This window comes from Myotis nattereri, assembly GCF_964212035.1.
Source record: "Myotis nattereri genome assembly, chromosome: 9".
NCBI classification, from domain to species: Eukaryota; Metazoa; Chordata; class Mammalia; order Chiroptera; family Vespertilionidae; genus Myotis; species Myotis nattereri.
The window spans coordinates 80,124,709-80,151,175 of record NC_138084.1 but is presented as its reverse complement, the minus strand read 5'-3'; the positions used below and the strand labels follow the sequence as shown (position 1 = coordinate 80,151,175).

The following is a 26,467-nucleotide window of genomic DNA, read 5'->3' as shown; positions in this document are numbered from 1 at the left end:
GAAATTAAAGGACAGAGTTTAGAATAATGACGGCAAAGATGCTCAACAGCATGAGAAAAGATATAGTAAATATGAAGAATGCCACAGCACTAATAAAGAACACATTGGAAGGAATACACAGCAGATTAAGGGATGCTAAGGATCTAATCAGTGAATTAGAAGACAGAGTTGAAGAAATCACTCAATCAGAGAATAACAACAACAAAAATTAAAAAAACAGATGACAGCTTAAGGAAGCCATGGGACAACAAGAAACGTAACAACATTCAAAAAGCAGATGTGCCAGAAGAGGCAAAAAAGGGATAAAGAACATGTTTGAAGAAATAATGGCAGAAAACTTCCCTAACCTGGTAAAGGAAAAAATCACATAAGTTCAGGAGGCACAGAGAATCCCAAGCAAGAGAAACCCAAACAGGCCCAAGCCCAGACACATCACAATTAAAATGCTAAAAATTAAAGACAAAGAGAGAATCTTTTATATATATATATTTTTTTTTTAATTGATTTTTTTAGAGAAGAAGGGAGTGGGAAAGAGAGTTAAAAACATCCATGAGAGAAAAACATCAACAGCTGCCTCCTGCACACTCCCCACTGGGTATGTGCCCGCAACCAAAGTACATGCCCTTGGCCGGAATCGAACCTGGGACCCTTGAGTCCGCCGGCCAACGCTCTATCCACTGAGCCAAACAGGTTAGGGCTAAAGAGAGAATCTTAAAGGCAGCAAGAGAAAAGCAAACTGTTACCTACAAAGGAGCTCCCATAGGCTAACACCTGATTACTCATCAGAAACTACAGGCCAGAAGGGAATGGCATGAAGTACTCAAGGTAATGGAGAGCAAGGATCTGAAACCAAGATTACTATATCATTCAAAATAGATGGTCAAATAAAGTTTCCTGGACATAAATTAAAAAATGGCTAATGGAGTACATCACCACCTAGCCAACATCACAAGAAATGCTAAAGGAATTGCTATAATGACAAGAATAAATAGAGAAAGAAACCTAGGCATACAGAATTAGACATATAAATGCAAAAAGGAAGCTAGACCACCCTCTTCCACCATACACAATAAACTAAAAATGGATTCAACACTGAAATGTTAGACTCAAAACCACAAATATCCTAGAAGAAAACAGGCAATAAAATCTCAGACACTTCTCTCAGCAATATTTTTCTGATATATCTCCTCGGGCAAGGGAAACAAAAGAAAAATAAATGAGACTACATCAAACTAAAAAGTTTTTGCACAGCAAAGAAAATCATCAACAAAACGAAAAGACAACATTCCAACAGGGAGAACATATTCACCAATGATACATCGAATAAGGGGTTAATATCCAAAATTAATAAAGAACTTATAAAACTCAATGCCAAAAATGAAACCACCCAATTAAATAATGGAAAGAGACACTTCTCCAAAGAGAACATACAGATGACTAATAGACATATGCAAAGATACTTAATGTCACTAATTATCAGAGAAATGCAAATTAAAACCACAATGAGTTTAATGGTCAGAGTGTTGGCCTGTGCACAGAAGGGTTGCAGGTTTGATTCCCAGTCAAGGGCAGGTACCTGGGTTGCAGGTCTGATCCCCAGCCCTGATCAAGCACGTGTGGCAGGCTAGCAATCAATGTATCTCTCACATCAGTGTTTTTCTTTCTCCCCTTCCTACTCTCCCTCCCTCCCTTCCACTCTCTAAAAATCAATGGAAAAATAAATAGCCTGGCTGGCATGGTTCAGTGGTTGAGGTCACAGTTCGATTCCTGATCAAGGCACATTCCCAGGGTAATGGTCTCCATCTCCAGTGGGGAGTGTGCAGGAGGCAGCCAATCAATGATTCTCTCACATCATTGATGTTCTCTCTCTCTCTCTCTCTCTCTCTCTCTCTCTCTCTCTCACTCCTTCTCCCTTCCTCTCTAAAATCAATACAAATATATATTTTTAAAATAAATAAAAATAAAAATGGGAAAAACATCCTCAGAAGAGGAACAACAACAAACACAATGAGATATTACATCACACTTTTCAGAATGCCTATCATATAATTAACTAAAGGCCCAATGCACGAAATTCGTGAAAGGGGCTAGGCCCCTGCCACGGCAGCTTTATCCAGAAGGATGTCCAGTCTAATTAGCATATTACATTTTCATTATTATAGATCAGCAACCAAGACATGGAAATAAGCAAAGTGGCTTGCAATAGAGGACTGGATAAAGAAGATGTGGTACAGATACACAATGGAATACTACTCAGGCATAAGGAAGGATGAAATAGCACCACTTGCAACAACATGGACGGGTCTTGAGAAAATTATGCTAAGTGAAACAATTTAGTCAAAAAAAGCTAAGAACCATATGATTTCATCTTGGTGGGATATAAAACTAAAACTCCTGAACACAAACAGCAGTGTGATGGCTGCCAGAGGGAAGGGGGTGGGGAGAGAGAAGGGGGTCCCAATATATGGTTAGAGGAGACAACTTTTGGGTAGTGGGCACATGGTACAATATTCAAATCTTTTAACACAGAAACCCATACCTGAAACCTATATTCATGTTGACCAATGTCACCCCAATAAATTTAATAACAATAAAAAAGAAAAAAAATTAACAAACAAGTGCTGGAGAGGATGTGAAAAAAGAAAACCCTCGCGCCCTGTTGGTAGGATTGCAGACTGGTATGTGGAGAGCATTACAGAGTTCTCAAAAAATTAAAAATGGAACAGCCCTAGGACACAGTGATTCCACTTCTGGGAATATATCTGAAGAAACTTGAAACACTAATTCGAAAGAATATATGCAACCCCCTATGTTCATTGCAGTGTTATTTGCAATAGCCAAAATTGACATCCCAGGTGTCCATCAATGGATGAGTGGATAAAAAGTCTGTGGTACAGCCCTGGCTGGTGTTGGTTGGAGCATCATCCCATATACCAAAAGGTGGTGTGCCTTGATTCCCGGTCAGGCCACATACCCAGGCCCAGGTGGCAGTTTTGATCCCCAGTTCAAGAACATGAGAGAGGCAACCCATCGATGTTTCTCTCTCTCATTCTCTCTCTATTCTCCCCCCTCGCTCTCTAAGACCAATTAAAAAAACAAAACACAAAAAAACTACCTGGCTTGCATGGCTCAGTAGTTGAGCATTGACCTAGGAACCAGGAGGTCATGGTTTGATTCCCAGTCAGGGCAAATGCCTGGGTTACAGGCTCAATCCCCAGTGTGGGGCATGCAGGAGGCAGGTGATCAATGATTCTATCTCATCACTGATGTTTCTCTCTCTCCCCCTTCCTCTCTGAAATCAATAAAAATCCTATATAATGAAGAGCTCATATGCAAATCGTTGTCATGCCCTCAACACCCTAACAGCTTAGACACTCACACTGGGGAGAAAGGAATGGGGACCAGCCAGGCACAAATGGGCTCGCGAGAGAGGAATGGGGACCAGCCAGACTAGCCCGGGAGAGGGACAAGCCGCCCGCCCCGCGGTCCTGAGCGCCAATGGCTACGCCTGTAGCCCGGGAGAGGGATAAGCTACATGCCCCATGGTCCTGGGCGCCAGCAGCTGCGCCTGCAGCCCAGCCCAGGAGAAGGACAAGCCACCCACCCCACGGTCCCGGGCATCAGCGGCTGTGCCTGCAGCCCGGGAGAGGGACAAGCCGCCTGTCCCGCAATCCCAGGCACCTGCATCTACGGCCCGGGTGAAGCCGCCTGCCCATGGTCCTCTGCGGCTGTGGCAAGCCAGAGGAGGGAATCCTGGGTCCCAGGTGCAGGGCAAGGCAGAGGCAGTTAGGGGCGATCAGGCAAGGAGGGGAGCAGTTAGGAGCGATCAGGCAGGCAGGCAGAGGTGGTTAGGGGCGATCAGGCAGGCAGGCAGGCAGGCGAAAGGTTAGGAGCCAGAGGTCCCGGATTGCAAGAGGCAGTCAGACATCCCCCGAGGGGTCCCAGATTGGAGAGGGTGCAGGCTTGGCTGAGGGACCCTCCCCTTACCCCCGCCGCCACCCCCGTGCACAAATTTTGTGCACCGGGCCTCTAGTGTGTGTGTGTGTATGTGTATATATATATATATATATATATATATATATATATTTTAAACTGTGGTACATTTACACAATGGAATATTATTCGGTCATAAAAAAAAAGAAAAGAAAAAGAAATCTTACCCTTTTGGAGAGCATGAATAGACCCGGAGAGCATTATGCTAAGTGAAATAAGCCAAAAAAAGACAAGTAGCATATGATTTCACTTACATGCAGTATCTAATGAACAAAATAAACTAATAAAAAAAATAGAAACAGAGTTACCGATAGAGAAGGATTGCAGACTGGTACGTGGAGATCATTACGGAGTTCTCAAAAAATTATAAATGGAACAGCCCTAGGACACAGTGATTCCACTTCTGGGAATATATCTGAAGAAACCTGAAACACTAATGTCACCCCAATAGACTCAATAAAAAAGCAAAAAAACAAAAACTTTAAAGAATGCATTAGATCCTATCAAAATTTGTGCACAGGGGTGGGGGTGGGGGGGTAAGGGGAGGATCCCTCAGCCAAGCCTGCACCCTCTCCAATCCGGGACCCCTCGGGGGATGTCTGACTGCCTCAGAGGAAATTTAGACGATGACATGAATCTTTTTCTTTCTGAGAAAAGATTTTCTCAGCTCTCACAGAGGAAGGTTACAGAGCTAGGTGAAAAAGGTGAAGGAGCCAAAGCCGGTTTGGCTCAGTGGATAGAGCGTTGGCCTGCAAACTGAAAGGTCCCAGGTTTGATTCCGGTCAAGGGCACATGACCGGGTTGTGGGCTCAACCCCCAGTGGGGGATTTGCAGGAGGGCAGCCGATCCATGATTCTCTCTCATCATGGATGTTTCTATCTCTCTCTCCCTCTTCCTTCCTCTCTGAAATCACTAAGAATATATATATATATATTTTTTTAAAAGGTGAAGGAATTAAGAAAAAAAATAAAAATAAATAAATAAATAACGCAGACACAGACAACAGTATGGTGATAACCAGAGAAAAAGGGGTGTAGAAGAGGGTATGGGGGGGATAAAGTGTGATGGAAGGAGACTTGACTTGGAGTGGTAACACACAATACCATTTTTAAATTGTACACCTGAAACCTATGTACTTTTATTAAATAATGTCACCCCAATAGACTCAATAAAAAAGCAAAAAAACAAAAACTTTAAAGAATGCATTAGATCCTATTAAACTCTGATATTCACTGATTTCATTAGTGCAAGTTAAACAGATTTAAATATGAAACCTGGATCCTGGCCGGTTGGGCTCAGTGGATAGAGCGTCAGTCTGCTAACAAAGGGTTCCAGGTTCCATTCCAGTCAAGGGCACATGCCTTGGTTGCAGGCTCCATCCCTAGCCCAGGACAAGGGACATGCTGGAGGCAACCAATCCATGTGTCTCTCTCACATTGATGTTTCTCTCTCAATCCCTCCCCCTTCCTTCCACTCTCTCTAAAAATCAATGGAAAAATATCCTCAGGTGAGGATTAACAAAAAAAGAAAGAAAAGAAACCTGGTAAAAATAACTAATTACCTCTACTATAAATACAAACTAACACAACACTGTATGTGTGTATGTTATGTGTGTTCAATACATAAAGAAAAGATATTTGGATAATCTGTTTATACAATTTTTCTACAATCATTAAATGAATTCAAGAGTCTGTGTGTGTTTTTTGTGTTTTTTTTTAATATATTTTATTGATTTTTTACAGAGAGGAAGGGAGAGAGATAGAGAGTTAGAAACATCGATGAGAGAGAAACATCAATCAGCCGCCTCCTGCACATCTCCCACTGGGGATATGCCCGCAACCCAGGTACATGCCCTTGACTGGAATCAAACCTGGGACCCTTCAGTCCGCAGGCCGACGCTCTATCCCAGGCGTGGGCAAACTACGGCCCGTTTGAAATGAATAAAACTATTCAAAAAAAAGACCGTACCCTTTCATGTAATGATGTTTACTTTGAATTTATATTAGTTCACACAAACACTCCATCCATGCTTTTGTTCCGGCCCTCCGGTCCAGTTTAAGAACCCATTGTGGCCCTCAAGTAAAAAAGTTTGCCCACCCCTGCTCTATCCACTGAGCCAAACCGGTTTCAGCTGTGTGTGTTTTTTTTAAAAAAGGAAAAATCTGCCGAAACCGGTTTGGCTCGGTGGATAGAGCGTCGGCCTGCGGACTGAAAGGTCCTAGGTTTGATTCCGGTCAAGGGCATGTACCTGGGTTGCGGGCACATCCCCAGTAGAAGATGTGCAGGAGGCACCTAATCGATGTTTCTCTCTCATCGGTGTTTCTAACTCTCTATCTCTCTCCCTTCCTCTCTGTAAAAAATCAATAAAATATATTTAAAAGAAAAAAAAAAGAAAAATCTGTAGTCATAGGGATATTAACATCACACCCTTCAACAAGTTATATTAATTTTTAGAAATCAGAAAAATATAGAGTGTGTCCCCATGAACACAGATATAAAAATCTCCCAAAATATTTGCAAAACACGTCCAAAAATATATATAGAAACAATATATCTTGTTCAAGTTGGGTTTATCCCCAAAATGAAGGATTCGTTTAACATTTGAAAATAAATTAATGCAATTCATCGTATTAATAGAATCAAAGAGAAAAATCATTTGATAATTTTAATAGATGCAGAAAAAACATTTTCCAAAATTAAGCACCCATTCATGTTAAGAACTCTCAGAAAATTAAAAATAAAAGAGAACTTCCTCAATTTGATAAAGGGCATCTAAAAAATCCTATAGCTATCATCAAACTTAATGATAACATATTTAACATTTTCCCCTAAGAGCAGGAGCAAGGCAAGGATGTCTACTTTACCACTTCTATCCAATATTCTACTGGAGGTTCTAGCCAGTACAATAATATTTACAAGAAATAAAAGGACGCCGAAACTGGTTTGGCTCAGTGGATAGAGCGTCGGCCTGCGGACTGGAGGGTCCCAGGTTCGATTCCGGTCAAGGGCATGTACCTGGGTTGCGGGCACATCCCCAGTGGGAGATGTGCAGGAGGCAGCTGATTGATGTTTCTCTCTCATCGATGTTTCTAACTCTCTATCTCTCTCCCTTCCTCTCTGTAAAAAATCAATAAAAAATATATTAAAAAAAAAAATAAAAGGTTTAAGATTATAAAGGAAGAATAAAAGTGTACAGAAGCCATGATTTTGTATGTAAAAAACCTTAGGGAATACACTAATATATGAATTTAGAAAAGTGGTACAAGGTTTACACGCAAAAATAAACTGTATTCTTATATACTAGCAGGAAACAACTGGAAAAATTTTTCAAATTTGATTCTACTTAGTGTCAAAGAACATAAAATACTCAGGAATAAATTTCTTTAAAATTTTAAGAAAGATGTGTAAGATCTGTACCCTGAAAATTATAAAATGTTGCTAATGTAAATGAAAAACTTAAATAAACACAAAGATATATATTTATGAATGGGAGGATTCAATATATTATGTCAGTATCCCCTAAGTTGATCTACAGATTCAAGACAACTGTGTTCTCACCAATTAGTAGAAACTGAAAAGCTGCTTCTAAAAAAAATATATAGAAAAACACATATGGAAATGCAAGAATAAATATGAAAATACAAATACATAATATCCAAAGCAATATTGGAAAAGAAAAAGTAGATGACCTTACAGTATTTGACTTCATGACTTACCATAAAACCATCAAAATCACAACAGCATGATTTGGTGTAAAGATAGATTAAAATATCAATGCAACAGAATAGTACTCAAAAACAGACCCACTATACAAATGACTCATACTGTCATTTGGTTTTTGGCAAAGATGTCAAAAAATTCAACGAGGAAATAAAAGTCTTTTCAAGAAATTGCCCCAGCTGGTTGGGCTCAGTGGACAGAGCATCAGCCTGCAGACTGAAGGGTCCCAGGTTCAATTCCTGTCAAGGGCACATGCCTGGGGTTGTGGGCTCAATCCCCAGTGTGGGGCGTGCAGGAGGCAGCCGATCAATGATTCTCTTTCATCATTGATGTTTCTATCTCTCTCTCCCTCTCCCTTCCCCTCTGAAATTAAAAATAAATACACACGCACACACATTTATTTATATGTATATGAAAAGAAATGGTGCTGGGACCTACTTCTGTTAATCAAAAGATGCAATTAAAAATAAGTAAGTCAGAGTAGAAGAAAATTTTCAGACCATATAACTGACAAAGGACTTATATCTGGACTGTGTAAAGAACTTCTTACTACCCAGTGGTTCTCAACCTTCTGGCCCTTTAAATGCAGTTCCTCATGTTCTGACCCAACCATAAAATTATTTTTGTTGCTACTGCGTAACTGTAATGTTGCTACTGTTATGAATTGTAATGTAAATATCTGATATGCAGGATGGTCTTAGGCGACCCCTGTGAAAGGGTCATTCGACCACCAAAGAAGTCGTAACTCACAGCTTGAGAACTACTGTAAAAAGCCAAAAACACAACTAAAAATATTTTGACTGGGCACTTCCCAAAAACAGACACATGAATGGCCACCAAGCACATAGAGAAAGTGACTGATATCATTAGTCATTAGGGGAATGCAAATTAAAACTACACTGAACTATCACTCCATAACCACTTCAAGGGCAAGGGTATGAAACAACCAGAACTCTCAGACATTGCAGGCCATGCAGGAAGGCAACCGAGAGGCAGTTTAGCAGCCTCCTTCAGTAATCTAGAACTGACGAGAGCCTCAACTGACCATGGCAGAGTGAATGGAGAGACAGTAATTAACACCGAGTGTCTACAGAACTTGTAAAAGTAGATGTGGGGGAACAGGGCTGATAGGAATTTAGGATGACTCCCAGGTATTCTGCTTAGGCACTGGAGGAGACAGTGGTGCCACTTACAGAGATGTGGGGGAACAGGGCTGATAGGAATTTAGGATGACTCCCAGGTATTCTGCTTAGGCACTGGAGGAGACAGTGGTGCCACTTACAGAGAAATGGTAGAAGCAAAAGTGAATTAAATTCACATACAGGTCGCCCTAGCCAGTTTGGCTCAGTGGATTAAGCATCGGCCTGCTGACCAAAGGCTCCCAGGTTGATTCCGGTCAAGGGCACATACCTCAGTTGCAGGCTCCTCCCCGGCCCAGGCCCTGGTTGGGACAGGCAACCAAGCGATGTGTTTCTCTCACATCGATATTTCTCTGTCTTTCCCTCTCTCTTCTACTCTCTTAAAAAAAAAAAAAAAATCAATGGGAAAATATCCTCAGGTGCGGATTTTAAAAAAAAATTCACATACAGGTAGAAAGTTTAGACCAGTGATGGCGAACCTTTTGAGCTTGGCGTGTCAGCATTTTGAAAAACCCTAACTTAACTCTGGTGCCATGTCACATATAGAAATTTTTAGATATTTGCAACCATAGTAAAACAAAGACTTACATTTTTTATATTTATTTTACATATTTAAATGCCATTTAACAAAGAAAAATCAACCAAAAAAATGAGCTCGCATGTCACCTATGACTCGCGTGTCATAGGTTTGCCATCACTGGTTTAGACTCAGTAGTGAGGAAACTACTTTTTTCAGTGAAAAACAAAAAACAAGATATCTGCTAAGATGAAGGAGAGAAATGGTGGAGACAGGAAGTTTAGAAAGAGTGGGAAGTTTAGAACAGGCCTCAGGAGGAAGAGAAAGTCCTAAAGACCCAGGTAAAGTTGGAAATCATAAATTTATTCTGGCCCCAAGATACACAATTGTGTGGTTTTCTCCAGCAGCATTCAGCAGGTCAGGTGGCTAAGCTGACCCAGGACTGGAATGCTACAGAAAAATGAGAGGAAAGGAACAAGGAACCACAGAATTGATGCTAAAGGCAAGGGAGTAATTAAGTAATGAACCATGTATCTTAGCTGGCCAAAAATAAAATGCTTCCAGGGATCTGAAAGACTTGTGTACCCCCAGCCAGTGTGCTCAGTGGGGGGTTCTATTTTTGGTCAAGGGCACCTGGGACCTGGGCTGCAGGTTTGATCCCTGGCCCTGGTCGGGGCACATACATATGTCTCTCTCACATCCATGTTTCTTTCTTTCTCTCTTGTTTTTCTCTCTACCTCTCCTCCCTTTCCCTCTCCCTCTCCCTCCCACCCCCTCTAAAAATCAATGAGAAAAAAATATCCTCAGTGAGGATTAACAAAAAAAGACTAGTGTAAAATAGACAGAGGTCACCGAACAAGAAAAAGGCCCTGATGTGCTCAAAGTGTATATTTACTGGTTATGACACAGAAAACTAGGAAGATTGAAGGATGGGATCAAAATATGGGAACAGCTTGACTCACTGCTATAGCACATAAGAAACACTCACTAGGTTTACTGATTGCTAGACAAGCTATTAGGACTTCTAAGCATCCCAATAAACTAGCACTTGGTGAGAAATGGACAAAATGAATCCTGTCAATTTCAATTTAGCATAGACTCTTACATCACATCCAAAGTAATGCTTCCAACAATAATCTATCGCTCTGTCACAGGAGTTCATCAGGTAAGCTCAGAGCATTAGAAGAAAAGAAGAATCATGCTTGATATTGCAGTTTTTCTGCTGCTTGCTCTAAGCTAGTACTTCTATGAATCAACTGATGACGTCCTTTAAACTGCAAGGTTATTCTGGAAGAGCCCCACTTGCTGCCATTCTCCATGCGTCACTATTAAAGGCAGGGAGTGCGGTCCCAGAAGAGCACTAGCACGGAAGCCTCACTCTCTAATGCCAGCAATAATCTTGAAGGATGCAAGCTGGGAACTAGAAAGAGCCCTCACAAAAGAGAGAAAACATCCATGACATAGGAGCCAGCTGTCCGGGAAAAATCATCAAATACATGACTAACCTGAATATTTGATTTGATTTTTTTTTTGGTCAATTTGGACTGTCATCTTTAAAAATTTAAGTACCGAGAAACTAAGATGGCGGCATAGATAAACACCGGGAAATTGCTGCCTCCCACAACAACTTCAAAAAAAACAACATAAAGACAAAACGAACAGCATCCAGAACTACAGGAAAGCTGGCTGAGTGGAAATTCTACAACTAGAAGGAAAGAAAAGCACACTGAGAGCCAGAGGAGCTGCGGAAGTAAAGTGCAGAGGTACGGAGGCTCCCGCGCGCAGAAAGGGGCTGGCGCCTGAGGACACGGCTGTCTTTTTAAATCGGGAGGGAGTCACAAGCTCCCGACTGCTCTGAACTCCGGTTCCGGGAAGTCTCTGGGGACTCAGGACTCATACGGGGAGAAACTGGACTGTCTGGCAGCGGGCAGAACTCGGAACTTGAGGTCGGTAAGTGCTTGCAGCAATTACCGGGACACTGAGACGCGCGGCCCCTTAGGGCAGGGCTGAGAATCCGCCATAGCTGCTTGCTCCGCCCTTTGATTCCCTGAGACCCCGCCCCACCCAGGCTGCGCAGAGGCTTTTGCATATGAATGCCCCGGCCCTTTGCAACCTGAAAATTACCTAACAAACTGCAGCTGGGCCAGACAGACCCAGAACTTCCAAGAGAAGGCCCAAGGCCCCACAGTGGCTTGCATTGCTTCACAGCTGGGCCTCATCCGGGTACCTCCAAACTCCAAAAAAGGAAGGGGAATCTGCAGTTCTCTTCGTAGCTCCTGCTGTGTAACCTCAGGCAGAGGCTAAATTAGCACCTCCTTAGATCCAAGAGCCAGTGTACCCAGTGGTCAGAGGGGGACCATCCAGATTACAACTCCTCAGATCCATAAGGGACACACTCAGGGTGCAGACTCAGTGAGCACCAAAACCCCACTGAAGCAAGTCTTGCCCCAGAAGGATGTCTTCAGCACAGAAGTTCTCCCACTGTAGACACAGTTGATTCTCACTGCCAATTGGCCTGGAGGTCAATTCCTCCCAGTGATATCTACAACAATCAAGGCATAACTACAATAAGACTGTGCAAAAAGCCCACAAGGGGGTGCACCAAGAGTGTCCACCTCAGGTAACTGGGGAGGCTGAGCCACTGGGCCCTACAGGACACCTAGCACACAAAACCACTCTACCAACACAGGGAAGCATAAAAAATGTGGAGACAAAGAAACAGGTCACAAATGACAGAAATGGAGGAAAGCAAACGACTGGATATAGAGTTCAAGGCCACGTTTATAAGGTTTTTCAAGAATTTTATGGAAACCGCCGATAAATTTAGTGAGGCCCTTGATAAATCTAGTGAGACTCTCGAGGATATGAAAAAGGACCAACTAGAAATTAAGCATACACTGACTGAAATAAAGAATAATATACAGAGATCCAACAGCAGACAAGAGGATCCCAAGAATCAAGTCAAAGATCTGAAATACGAAGAAACAAAAAAGACCCAACCGAAAAAGAAAAAAGATTCCAAACATATGAAGATAGTGTAAGGAGCCTCTGGGACAACTTCAAGCGTAACAACATCAGAATTATAGGGGTACCAGAAGAAGAATTATAGGGGTACCAGAAGAAGAGAGAGGGCAAGATATTGAAAACCTAGTTGAAGAAATAATGACAGAAAACTTCCCCTACCTGGTCAAAGAAATAGACTTACAAGTCCAGGAAGCGCAGAGAACCCCAAACAAAAGGAACCCAAAGAGGACCACACCAAGACACATCATAATTAAAATGCCAAGAGCAAAAGACAAAGAGAGAATCTTAAAAGCAGCAAGAGAAAGACAGTCAGTTACCTACAAGGGAGTACCCATACGACTGTCAGCTGATTTCTCAACAGAAACCATGCAAGCCAGAAGAGAGTGGCAAGAAATATTCAAAGTGATGAATGCCAAGAACCTACAACCAAGATTACTTTATCCAGCAAAGCTATCATTCAGAATAGAAGGTCAGATAAAGAGCTTCACAGATAAGAAAACGCTAAAGGAGTTCATCACCACCAAACCAGCATTATATGAAATGCTGAAAGGTATTCTTTAAGAAGAGGAAAAAGAAAAAGGAACTCTTACCATTTGTCACAGCATGGATGGAACTGGAGAGTGGATAAATACCACATGATCTCACTCATTTGTGGAATATAATGAACAACATAAACTGATGAACAAGGACTGATCCAGAGACGGAGAGGCATTGATTGGACTGTCGGGCCTTGGAGGGAAGGTAGGGGAGGGTGGGGGTAAGGGGGAAAGATCAACCAAAGGACTTATATGCAAGCATATAGGCCTAACCAATGGACACGGACAACGGGGGGGTGAGGGCATGAGCGGAGGGCTGGGGGTGGTAGAGGGTAACATGGGGATAAGGACACATATGTAATATCTTTTTTTAAAAAAATATATATATATTTTATTGATTTTTTACAGAGAGGAAGGGAAAGGGATAGAGAGTTAGAAACATCCATGAGAGAGAAACATTGATCAGCTGCCTCCTGCACACCCCCCACTGGGGATGGGCCCGCAACCAAGGTACATGCCCTTGACCAGAATCGAACCCGGGACCCGTCAGTCGGCAGGCCGACGCTCTATCCACTGAGCCACACCGGTTAGGGCCATATGTAATATCTTAATCAATAAAAAATATATTAAAAAAATAAATAAATAAAAAATAAATAAAAATTTAAGTACCTTAAAATGTATAGAGACTACCTCCAAATAGTACAAAGAACTTAGCAGAATTTTATTAAGTAAATTCAGCTTATATAATATCAATGTGAAATTCTCTTAATTTCTTATCCAATGATTCAACAAATACTTGTCAAATAATTATCAGGTATATAGCTCTCAACTCGGCTGTAAAAGAACACAATGCACAGAGAGCCAGACAGGTGTTCCAAGGAGAAAGAAATTAGTTCAGGAAGAATGTGAGGAAGACTTCACAAAAGAGGGAGATTTAAGCTGAAACTTGTACAATGGATGACACCTTAAAAAAGAATCCCTTTTCGCAAAAGAACCCCAATTTTCCAACCCAGAAACATGGGAGTTACTCTGACTTTTCCCAGTCTACCTACCGGTGCTACCCCCAACATCTTACAAACATGTTTACTTCTTGCCTCCCCACTGATAACATCTGAGTTTGGGCCACCATTATTCTAACCTCGGTCCTGACAGATCAGTCATCCAAAGGGTCCTCTACACTACCCCAAACTACTTTCCAACTATCAAAGTCATAGACCTAAAATGCAAATCCCATCCTTTGTTACCCTTCGCACCTTAAAATCTTTCAAAATCTCTATCAGGGCAATAACCCAAACCCTCTACCGAGTGAGTCTTTTATGATCTGGCTTCTAACTACTTTGGTAGCTCATTCCTCTCCACCTCACATCTGTCGCTACCTCCCTGGGGGCCTCCTGCCTGCAATGTCTTTCTCTTATTCTTTGCCTGGCCAATTCTCACCACTGCAAATGTTTCTTTGAAAGTTTCAAACCAACAGAAAAACTAATAGAGTAGTAAAATGAACAAATATGCCCTTTTTCTAGATTTAGCAGTTGTTACACTTTTTTGCCATATTTATTTTACCTCTCTCTCTGAATCACCTGAAAGTTGGACATCATAAAACTTAAACCCTAAAACTTTATTTTATTTTATTTTGAAATTAGATGATCTTTATTATTAAGTTAATTGACAAGTGTCAGAAAAATTCACTATTACCATTAAAAGGCAGAAAGCTTATACATACAATTTATGAATTGCTGCTAATCACATAACTGTTTAGATTTTATTTGGAGGTTAACAAAGAGGAGACTTAAACCCTAAAACTTTAACAAGTACAACTTACTACATAATCACAAAAACCATAATCACATTCAAAATATTTAGCATTGATAGTATTACCTAATGTGTAGTCTATATTCAAATTTTCCCAATTATTCCAAAATGTCCTTTATAGTTTCTTTAACGCGGGATCAAACCAAGGATGATACATTGCATTTGCTGGTCTTGTTTCCCCTTATCTTTTAGGACTCAATTTTGGAATAATTTCCCCTGGAAAGTCCTGACTCTCCCTACCCAGTCTGGTTACATGCTTCTTCTAATGCAGTGGTTCTCAACCTTCTGGCCCTTTAAATACAGTTCCTCATGTTGTGACCCAACCATATAATTATTTTTGTTGCTACTTCATAACTGTAATGTTGCTACTGTTATGAATCGTTGTGTAAATATCTGATATGCAGGATGGTCTTTGGCGACCCCTGTGAAAGGGTCGTTCGACCGCCAAAGGGGTCGCGACCCACAGGTTGAGAACCGCTGTAATGGTACCAGTATCCTGGTATCATTATACTCTTTTGTAATTATCAATTTATTTACCTATTTTCCCTATTAACCAATAAGCTCCTTGAGGGCCTTTGATTTTCCAGACCCATACTGCTTGACTTACAGTAGATATTCAATAAAGGTTGGCCAAATGCACGAAAGAGCTACAAATAGCGAATGTGTCTGTTAGAGACTTGTGGTCCCCACAAGTTTGTATGTTGAAGCCAATCCCCAATGTGACTGCATGTGGAGACAGGGTGTTTAAGGAGGTAATTAAAATCAAATGATGTCACTAGGATGGGGTTGTAATCCAATAGGACTGGTGTCTTTATAGGAAGAAGCAAGACACCAGGAGTGTGCGTGCAGAGGAAAGGCCATGTGAGGACACAACAAGAAGGAAGTTGTGTCTGCAAACCAAGAAGAGAGGTCTCACCAGAATCCAACCCTGCCAGCATCTTGATCTTGGACTTCAAGCCTCGGGAACTATGAGAAAATAAGTTTCTGTTGTTTAAGCCATCCAGTCTACGGTACTCTGCTATGGGAGCCTGAGCATACTTATTAATACAATGACCAAAATCTTTGTGCCCACAGTTCCTATGTTTAATAGAATGCTAAACTAAACCTATACATCACTGCTAGAACAAAGATACAAACAGAAGACTTTTTCCCCTACTTCTGAAAAAATGAACCCCAAATTCAACAGAATGACAGAAAGCGTGACATGCATAAAAAAACCCAATTGCATCCTTAAGACTACCCAATTGTTATCAATCACCATTTGCAGCTACCCAATCAGATGGTAAAGAAGAGAGATATGTAGAGTGTATGAAGCACACACCAAAAGGAAATCTTTCATGGAGCTTAGTATAAAATTACTTCTGCTGTTTATGATATCTGCTGCTAAGTTGCTTATAGGTGCCTACACAGACTATGAAGACGATGGCACAGGCCATGTTGGTGGGCAGTGGTGTTAGCTGTTTGGATTGACAACAAAGCCTAGTACAGTGTTCTGCTTCTTATACATTCTTCATAATTGCTGGCATATGGCTCATCACAGACCCATCTTCTAATCATTACCACTAGATTCTCAACAGAACAACTAATTGGTCTTCAGGCCATCTTCTAAACATTCTTTCTCATGTCGGCCTTTCACAATTATCACCTTTTATGCTTGGAAAATGATTCAGCAAATGAGCTTGCTACTTTTCACTTAGCTCTTTCACATATTAGCAAACCAAAATTTCTTTGATAAAGAAAAATACATTTTAGTAGAATTTAAATAAAGTCACCATGGTATTCACAGCTATTTTGATTTCCAAATAGCTCAGGCTAAGGAATCTGAAAGACTGAAAATGTGATCAAGACCTATGCCCATCTTACTCTTGCTGCAGTGCCCAAAGAGGACACAGATCCACTATACAATTCTTTACAAATAACTTAGAGTGTTACTTTTAGAAATTTACTTTTGGTACTGAATAGCATAAATATAATCAAAGTATTCTCATAGACTGAACTTTTAAAAATTCAGGTTATAAAGCAAGTAAAATAGGTGGTAGATGCCTATCAAAATATTGATCCAACTTGGGACCCAACAATTAGCTGCTATTATTTCAAGGTATTAATGAATCTCTGAAAGTTCCTTTATTAACTCTTATCATACGGTACTGGAAAAGCTAAAATCATTAGAGGATTTTTATTTGTGTACTTGTTTTTAAAATAAAAATTAGACTGAAAGAAAAGAAACTAGAAATACAAACAGGACTGGCCCCTTCTGCACATACACATACACATACACATACACATATACATAGGGTTTTTATTCTTAATAGCATCATTTACCTTCTGCCCTTCTCACAAAGTTTCTCAATTTCAGCTTTCAGATCCTGCTCCTTCTGCAAAAACTCTTTCTTTTCTTTCTCTATCTTCTTCTTTGTTTCTTCTCGCTTTATCGTTACATCCTGGATAGCTTTTAATATCTCCTGAGTCCCACACAATTACAGGCACACACAAATAAAGAAGGAAATAAATTAGTTCTTTTGGTCTGAAAGTTATTTTGAACTATCACAATTTAACATATTGAATTTAGTAAACTCAAACTGAATTGAAGGAAGCTGGCTGATGGGTGGCTCCTAAAGCCAGTTTTCAGATGTAAAGAAGACAGTTACACTAAAGCAGATTTCAATTCAAGAGGAGAAAGAATTTCTAACTGTTCAAAAAATGGAATTTACTGCCTTGTATAGCAATAAGCTCTCCATTACTGGTGTTCAAATAAAGGCTAAATGAACCAGTCAAGAATGCTGAGAAAGGTATTCTTGCATAGGGTGGGAATTTGTTATTTTCAACAAATATGGTCTTGTTTTGCTTTGTTATGGTCCTACTTTATTACGTGCGATGTTATTTTTTTCTTTTCTCACTATTTAACAAATATATATATATGTATTAATATGAAGTTAAGTTTTAAAAAAGTGACAAAATTGAAAGATAAATATCACATGATCTCACTCATATGTGGGATATAATGATCAACATAATTTGGTGAATAAAAATAGAGCCAGAGACAAATGGCAGGGGAGGTGGGGGAGTTAGAGAGCAACCAAAGGACTTGTATGCATGCGTATTAGCATAACCAATGGACATAGCCACTGGGATGGTGGGGGCTTACCCGGGGTGGGAATGGCTTGGGGAGGGGGGGGCGGCGGGGAGATGTCAATCGGGGAAAAAGGAGACATACGTAAAACTTTAGACAATAAAAAAAAATTTAAGATGGAAAACCACACACACACAAAAAAGTGATAGTGTTAAGTCACTCCCTAATTCACATAAATTCCATCCATAACATAATCAACGCGTTGACTGTTTTGGGCTTTCACATTTTTCTCCATTCTCACACAAACACATGTATACTTATGTATTTCACTGTTTTTGTGTTTTCTTAACTGAGGTCATTTTATATATGCTATTCTGTATCCTGATTTCTTTTTCACTTGAAATGAAGATAATGTCAATAAACATAGATCTAACTCAAAAATGGCTGCATATGACATAATGTGCATATATGCAATTTGTCTGACCATTCTCTGTCAAGAGCCCATCAGGTTGAATTCAGCTTTTTTGTAACTATAAGCAATGCTGTATTAAACACTCTAGATGTGTACACTTTCATACAAAAACTTCTATTTCTGTTCAACAGACCCGTTAATACTGAGATTGCTAGGTCACAGTATATGTACATTTTAAATTTTAACCAACAATTCCTAATAACATCTCCAAAAAGGTCATAACAATTCATACTCCTACCAATGTCTGAAAAAGAACACATTTTTCCTCACACCTGACAACTTATTTCATTTCTGCCAATCCCTTGGGGGAGAAGGAGGAATGGTAACTAATTACAATGAGCATTTCCCTAACTCCCATTCTTTTTTCTAATATGTTTTTATTGATTTCAGAGAGGAAGGGGGGGGGGGGGAGAGAGAGAAACATCAATGACAAGAGAGAATCATCGACTAGCTGCCTCCTGCATGCCCAACGTTGGGGATCCAGCCCGCAACCTGGGCATGTATAGTGACCAGGAATCGAACTGTGACCTCCTGGTCCATAGGCTCACATTCAACCACTGAGCTACGCTGGTAGGGCCCTAACTCCCACTGTTTTTACTGTCTGTCTCCTCCAACTATAATAACTATTCAATGAAGGCAGAGACTATGTTTGGTTCACCACTAAATCTTCACAGCCTAGATCAGGAACTCAAAAAACAGTTTCTGAGTAAATGAATGAGTACCAGTGAGGCTGTGCTTCTTTCATATACTTATTACCTATTTGCTTTTTCTCATCCTAATCCCTGGAATGTCTTACCTTCCATGGGAAAAGAAACTCTGTAGATGTGATGTGGGGAAGAATCTTGAGATGAGAAGGTAATCCTGGATTATCTGGGTAGGCCCAATCCAATCCCAACATTCTTTAAAAATGAAGGACCTGCTCTGGCCAGTGTGCTCAATGGTTAGAGCATCAGCCTGCACAAGCATTGGCCTGTACACTAAAGGGTCGCAGTTTCTTTTTTAAAGAACTTTTTAAAAATATGTATTTTACTGATTTTTTACAGAGAGGAAGGGAGAGGGATAGAGAGTTAGAAACATCGATCAGCTGCCTTCTGCACACCTCCTACTGGAGATGTGCCCGCAACCAAGGTATATGCCTTGACCAGAATCGAACCTGGGACCTTTCAGGCTGCAGGTCGAAGCTCTATCCACTGAGCCAAAGGGGTCGCAGTTTTGATTCCCAGTCAAGGGAAGGTACCTCAGTTGCAGGTTTGCTAATAACTTGATTTTCTTTTTTAAAAAATATATTTTATTGATTTTTTACAGAGAGGAAGGGAGAAGGATAGAGAGTTAGAAACATCGATGAGCGAGAAACATCAATCAGCTGCCCCCTGCATGCCTCCTACTGGGGATGTGCCCGCAGCCAAGGTACATGCCCTTGACCGGAATCAAAGCTGGGACCCTTGAGTCCATAGGCCGACACTCTATCCACTGAGCCAAACCAGTTAGGGCTTGATTTTCACCTAATGGTGCCCATGTTGGACTTCTGACCTATAAATTAAGCCACCAAACTCGTGGTAATTTGTTACAGCAGCAATAGAGAACTAATACAAAAACCTTCCCTGGTTTTCTGTAGATTATGTGACTTTTACCATGAATTTACATGAATCTCAGAATGTCACGGATATTAAACCCTTCATCAGATGTACTACTAATATTTTACTTATTCTAACATTGATCTTCTTTACTTTTTGTGTCATTTGCTGTATCAAAAATTTTTAATTACGTAATTAAATTTTTTGTGGCTTCTGGGTTTTCTGCCTGGCTTAAAACGATCTCTTGCAACTTGAGATTTTATATATATACTAGAGTCCCGGTGCACAAAAATTTGTGCTCTCAGAGGGAAAGGGGGGTCCCTCAGCCTGGCCTGTGCTCTCTCGCAGTCTGAGACCCCTCGGGAGATAACGCCCTAATGGCTTAGGCCTGCTCCCGGGTGGCAGAGGGCAGGCCCAATCCCTAGGTGCAGCCCCTGGTCGGGCTCAAGGCAGGGTCGATTGGGGTGTTGGGGCACAGCCCCCTGTCATGCACAGAGCAGGGCGGATCGGGAGGTTGCGATGCCACCCCCAGTCACGCTCAGGGTAGGGCCGATTGGGGAATTGGGGCACCGCCCCCTATCACACTCACAGCAGGGTCGATGGGGAGGTTGCGGCGCCACCCCCTGTCACGCACAGAGCAGGGTCAATCCGGGGATTGGGGCGCTGCCCCCTGTCACACACAGAGCAGGGCCCATCAGGGGGGTTGGGGCTCCTTACCTTGTCACGCACGGAGCAGGGTCGATCAGGGGGTTGGGGAGCTCCCCCCTGTCACGCACAGAGCAGGGCCCATCAGGAGGTTGAGGAGCTCCCCCCTGTCACTCAGAGAGTAGGGCCGATAGGGGAGTTGCGGCGCCGCCCCGTCACACACAGAGCAGGGCGGATCAGGGGGTTGGGACACCGCCACTGTCACACTCAGGGCAGGGCCGATGGGGAGGTTATGGCTCTACCCCATCACACACAGAGCAGGGCCCGTGGGGGGTCGGGGGGGTTGTGGCGCCGCCCTCTATCACCCACAGAGCAGGGCCGATCAGGGGGTTGGGGCGCCGCCACTCTCACACTCAGGGCAGGGCCGATGGGGAGGTTATGGCTCTACCCTGTCACACACAGAGCAGGGCCCGTGGGGGTGGGGGGGGGGGCGGGTTGGGGTGCCGCACCCTGTCACACACAGAGCCGCAGGGCGATCAGAGGTTGGGGAGCTCCCCTGTATCAGGCACAGAGCAGGGCTGATCAGGAGGTTGGGGTGCCTTCCCCTGTCACAAACAGAGCAGGGCGGATAGGGAGGTTGTGGCCCTGCCCCCTGTCACACACAGAGCTGCAGGGCGATAAGGGGGTTTGGGCGCTGCCCTGTCACGCTGATCCCAGTGCCGGGAGGCCTCTAGGCTCCACTGATCCGGTGCTGGGAGGCATATTACCCTTTTACTATATAGGGTAGAGGCCTGGTGCACGGGTGGGGCTGGCTGATTGGCCCTGAAGGGTGTCCTGGATCAGGGTGGGGGTCCCCACTGGGGTGCCTGGCCAGCCTGGGTGAGGGGATGATGGCTGTTTGCAGCTGGTCACACATCCTTCAGAGTGAGGGTCCCCACTGGGGTGCTTGGCCAGCCTGGGTGAGGGGCTGAGGGCTGTTTGCAGCTGGTCACACACCCTTCAGAGTGGGGGTCCTTACTGGGGTGCCTGGCCAGTCTGGGTGAGGGGCTGAGGGCTGTTTTCAGGCTGGCGGGTGACGGAAGCTCCCAACTGCTCCTTTTTTTCTTTTTCTTTTTTAAATTCTGGGTCAGCTTTAGCTCTGAGGCTCCAGCTCTTAGGCCTCCGCTGCTGAAAGTAGGTATCTGGTTTGTTTCGGTTCAAAACAATGTATAACTCCAGCTCTGACTCCAGCTCTGAGATCCAAGCTTGCTGAAAGCTGGTTTCTGGGGTTTTTTTTTTAGCTTCTATATTTGTTAAAATGTTTCAAACTGCAGGCTCAGAGGCCTGCAAGGCAGGCGGGGAACGTTGGTTTCCTCTGTCACTGAAGCAAGCAAGCCTCATGTTAGTTTCAAGCTGCCTGGCTGCCAGCCGCCATCTTGGCTGACAGTTAATTTGCATATCGCCCTGATTAGCCAATGGGAAGGGTAGCGGTTGTACGCCAATTACCATGTTTCTCTTTTATTAGATAGGACTAGTGCAGTGATGGTGAACCTATGACACACGTGTCAGAGGTGACACGCGAACTCATTTTTTTGGTTGATTTTTCTTTGTTAAATGGCATTTAAATATCCTATCTAATAATAGAGAAACATGGTAATTAACCGTAACTTCGCTACCCTTCCTACTGGCTAATCAGCGAGATACGCAAATTAACTGCCAACCAAAATGGCGGCCGGTAGCCAGGCAGCTGAAGCGAACAGGAGGCTTACTTGCTCCAGTGATAGAGGAAGCCAAGGTTCCCCGCCTTCGGCTGCCGGCCTCTAAGCTGCAACTTTAAGAAACAATGTTGCAATTATAGAAGCTAAACCATGCCCAGAAACCTGCTTTCAGCCAGCCGGGATCTCAGAGCTGGAGTTGCAACAGTGTTTCAATTATAGAACCCAAACAAACCCAGATCAGCAGCCGAGGTCTCAGAGCTGGAGTCGAGCCTCAGAGCTAAAGCCGGCTCTCAGTTCCAATGACAGCCATAGAAGGCTAATAAATCCCAGAATAAAAAAAAAAGAAAAAAAGGAGAGGTTGGGAGCTTCAGTCGCCTGCCAGCCTGATAACGGCCCTCAGCCCCACACCCAGACTGGCCAGGCACCCCAGTGGGGATCCCCACCCTGAAGGGGGTGTGACCAGTGCAAACAGCCATCATGGCCTCATCCAGGCTGGCCAGGCACCCAAGCGGGACCCCCACCTTGATCCGGGACACCCTTCAGGGCAAACCAGCCGGCCCCCACCCGTGCACCAGGCCTCTATCCTATACAGTAAAAGGGTGATATGCCTCCCAGCACCGGGATCAGCGGAGCCGCGAGGCCTCCCGAACCCTGGATCAGCGGAGCCGCGAGGCCTCCCAGCACCGGGATCAGCGGAGCCGCGAGGCCTCCCGGCACCGGGATCAGCAGATCCGCGAGGCCTCCCGGCACCGGGATCAGTGGAGCCTCGAGGCCTCCTGGCACTGGGATTAGCAAAGCCGCGAGGCCTCCTGGCCCCTGGAGCAGCGTGAAAGGGGGCAGCGCCCAAACCCCCTGATCGCCCTGCGGCTCTGTGTGTGACAGGAGGCGGGGCCACAACCCCCCTGATGGGCCCTGCTCTGTGTGTGACAGGGGGGAGCTCCCCAACCCTCAATAGGCCCTGTTCTGTGCGTGACAGGGGGTAGCGCCCCAACCCCCTGATTGGCCCTGCTCTGTGCATGACAGGTGGTGGCACCACAACCTCCCCATCAACCCTGAGCGTGACTGGTGGTGGCATCGCAACCTCCCGATCTGCCCTGCTCTGTGCATGACAGGGGTGGCGCCCCAACTCCCCAATCAGCCCTGCTCTGAGCCCGACCAGGGGCTGCACCTAGGGATTGGGCCTGCCCTCTGCCACCCGGGAGCGGGCCTAAGCCAGCAGGTCGTTATCTCCTGAGGGGTCCCAGACTGTGAGAGAGCACAAGTGGGGCTGAGGGACAACCCCCACTCCCGCCAGTGCACAAATTTTTGTGCACCAGGCCTCTAGTATAAAATAAATATCAAAAACGTTAAGTCTTTGTTTTACTATGGTTGCAAATATCTAAAAATTTCTATATGTGACACGGCACCAGAGTTAAGTTAGGGTTTTTCAAATGCTGACATGCCGAGCTCAAAAGGTTCGCCATCACTGTACTAGTCCCTCGGTGCACTAATTCGTGCACATTCAAAGGAAATTAATTAGAAGAAATATTTTAATATCGCTATATGACCTTTCTCTATAATAGAAGTGTGAACCAAATTCACAATCCACAATGACAGATGGAAACACATGCGTACGATTGGCACTAGCGAGAGCTTTATATGTATCGCACATGCGCGAGTCGACTTAGCCTTTTATAATATGGAAGAAACTTGCTTAATTAGAGCTGCTTTCTGATGTAGCTAAACTTTTTCCAGCCCAGTGAAGCACCCCAACTTCTCTTTCAGGTAATTGTCAGCAACACAGCAGTAAATATCAACACAAAGCAGATTATTATTGTAGATCACGCAGGGAGAACAAAGGGTAAAATATTTAACTGCAGCCGTTTGACTATATTCTGCACAGTGAGAAAACCTGAAGTCATTTTCAAGGTCGACCATTTCTTCTTTTCAGTCAGGTCAAGTTTCTAAGCTTTCTAAATCTCCGTTTTCTGGCTAATGAAAAGAAAATAGGATTCCACTGAGTCTCCTATCTACCTACTCCAGGACTATTGTGAGGATCAAATGAGATGAGGCACGGGAAAACTCTTCACAGACATTTGGTTAAAGTGTGAAATGTTTCCACCTGGCTATAAAGCAAGTTGTGTTCCTGGGCTGAAGAAACTGCAAGGAGGCTAGTTGTAGCTAGGGAGAGGAAGCCAGGCATTGCTACGTGATGTCATTAGCTGGACGGACACTTAGCATATTAGCCTTTTATATATATATAAATTCTCCTAAATTTTTTTCTAATTTGAAAGATTTTTCCACTTCTTATATGTAGGTTTTTAATCCACCTACAATTGTATTTTTAAATATGTGATAAGAGACTAATAAATTATTTCCTAGAAAGACTGTCAATTATACCAACAAACTATATTAAGTAAACAATCCTTTTCTCTCTAAACTAAAACAGAAGTGAGAGTTTTAATAAAATGCCCTCAAAGGTTATTTTTATCCTTAAAATTCTATGATAACCATTAAAAATTTAAACACTACTTTTCTATTTCTATTAACTTGGAAACAAAATTAAAGTTTGATTAGGGACTATAACTTTACTCATTGACAATTTTAACATAAACAGAAAACCTGGTGGTTCTTCATTTCTTCTTCTCTCCTTTGCTGAAGTTGCTTTAGTTGCACCTGGAGCTGATCCTCCACTTGCCTCTGCTTGTCCAGGACCTCCTGGTAACGTTCCTTCAACAGGGTTCTCTCTGTCATCATTTTATCCTATTGGTGGTAACAGAAGAAAAGTGTAATCCCCAATTTAACTGCAACACTCACCAGACACCTGCTCAAGGCACTGTGTGGAGCTCTAGTGTCCAAAACTGCAGCTACTAGCCACATGTGGCTGTGTTAACCTAAACTAATTAAAATAAACATTTTTTAAATCCAGCCCCTCAGTTACCTCGCCACATTCCAAGTGCTCATAACTACATGTGACTTGTGGCTACCATATTGGACAGCACAGACTCGAAATATTTCCACCATTATAGGGAGTTCTAACGCAGTGTTTGGCAACCCATGGCCTGTGGACCAAATCCAGCCATTGCTTGTTTTTGTAAATAAAAGTTTTATAGAAACACACCATAGTCAATGGCTTACGGGCTGATTTCACACTACAATGGCAGAGTGGAATGCAACAACCGAGCACATACATGAAGCCTAAGATATTTATCATCTGACCCTTTAGAGGAAAAGTTTCCCAATCCCTGCTCTAGGAAATAAGAGGAAGGAGGCACTTTATCATCCTTTAAGAGAAAGAATGGGCAAAAACAAAGAACACGTCACCTACCAAAATGCATCCAGAAACAGGGTTTCTTACATCATTAGCCCTGAAAACTTACAGACCCGCAAAGAGGTCTAGGGAACTTGGGATTCAGACTGAGCAAATCAGCAAGCTCTCATATAAAGTAGGGAGCAGAAGCAAGGAACACAGTTCAGCTCTGCCTCCCTCAAATCAGTAAATCAAGAAAAATTGTGGTTACCTTTCAAAGGGGCACTAAAACTTAAAGAGGATCAATTTAAAACTCAGCGGTATAAGGTAGGGGCAATTACCATAAACGCATGAAAATAGCAAATAAAACTGGAGCCCAGTTTCTTGTATTGCCCCTAAGCTTAACACCTGCCTAGTTCCACTGCCTTTTTAAAAAATTTATTAATTTCAGAGGGAAGGGAGAGGGAGAGATAGAAACATCGATGATGAGAATCACTGATCGGCTGCCTCCTGCATGCCCCCTACTGGGGGGGGGGGGGTATCAAGCCCGCAACCCAGGCATGTGCCCTTGACTGGAATTGAACCTGGGACCCTTCAGTCCACAGGCCAGTGCGCTATCCACTGAGCCAAACCAGCTAGGGCCCAGTGCCTTTTTTAAAGAAAAATACAACCGAACAAAACAATCCTGGGCCTCTTTTGGCCCAATTGCCTGACAGTTTCCACCCGTTTCAGACTAATACTAAAGTGTATTTTTTACTTTAGTTGGCCCATTCAATTGCTATATAGTCATCCAAACCCCACATTAAACTATGGGGACAAAATAAATACTCTGTGTAAATAAACTGATTAGCATAAGTGCTCAATAAAAGATGACTTCTCCTCCTTTCTCTGGAGGTTCTCTTCTACCCCGCACATCTCCATGAGGCCTCTAGTCTCTGGGATCTTTTTACCTGCCCGTTATTAATAATTCCTGAGTTGTTACTCTCTATTTAAAGTTTTCATTGGCATCATCTGATTAATATGTTCCAATAACTTATTTATT

General features: G+C 43.0%; 1 protein-coding gene across 4 annotated transcripts in view; it reads right to left on the bottom strand.

Moving 5' to 3' along the window:
- RNF214 (ring finger protein 214) overlaps positions 1-26,467 on the bottom strand; it is a 60,979-nt gene that overhangs the window by 23,671 nt on the left and 10,841 nt on the right. For all 4 annotated transcript variants that reach the window (XM_081098539.1, XM_081098540.1, XM_081098541.1 and 1 more), the window contains 2 exons: positions 24,798-24,938; positions 17,061-17,200 (listed from right to left, as the gene is read on the bottom strand). In XM_081098539.1, the coding sequence (XP_080954665.1) occupies positions 17,061-17,200; positions 24,798-24,938 (281 nt within the window). The remainder of the gene's footprint in view (positions 1-17,060; positions 17,201-24,797; positions 24,939-26,467) is intronic.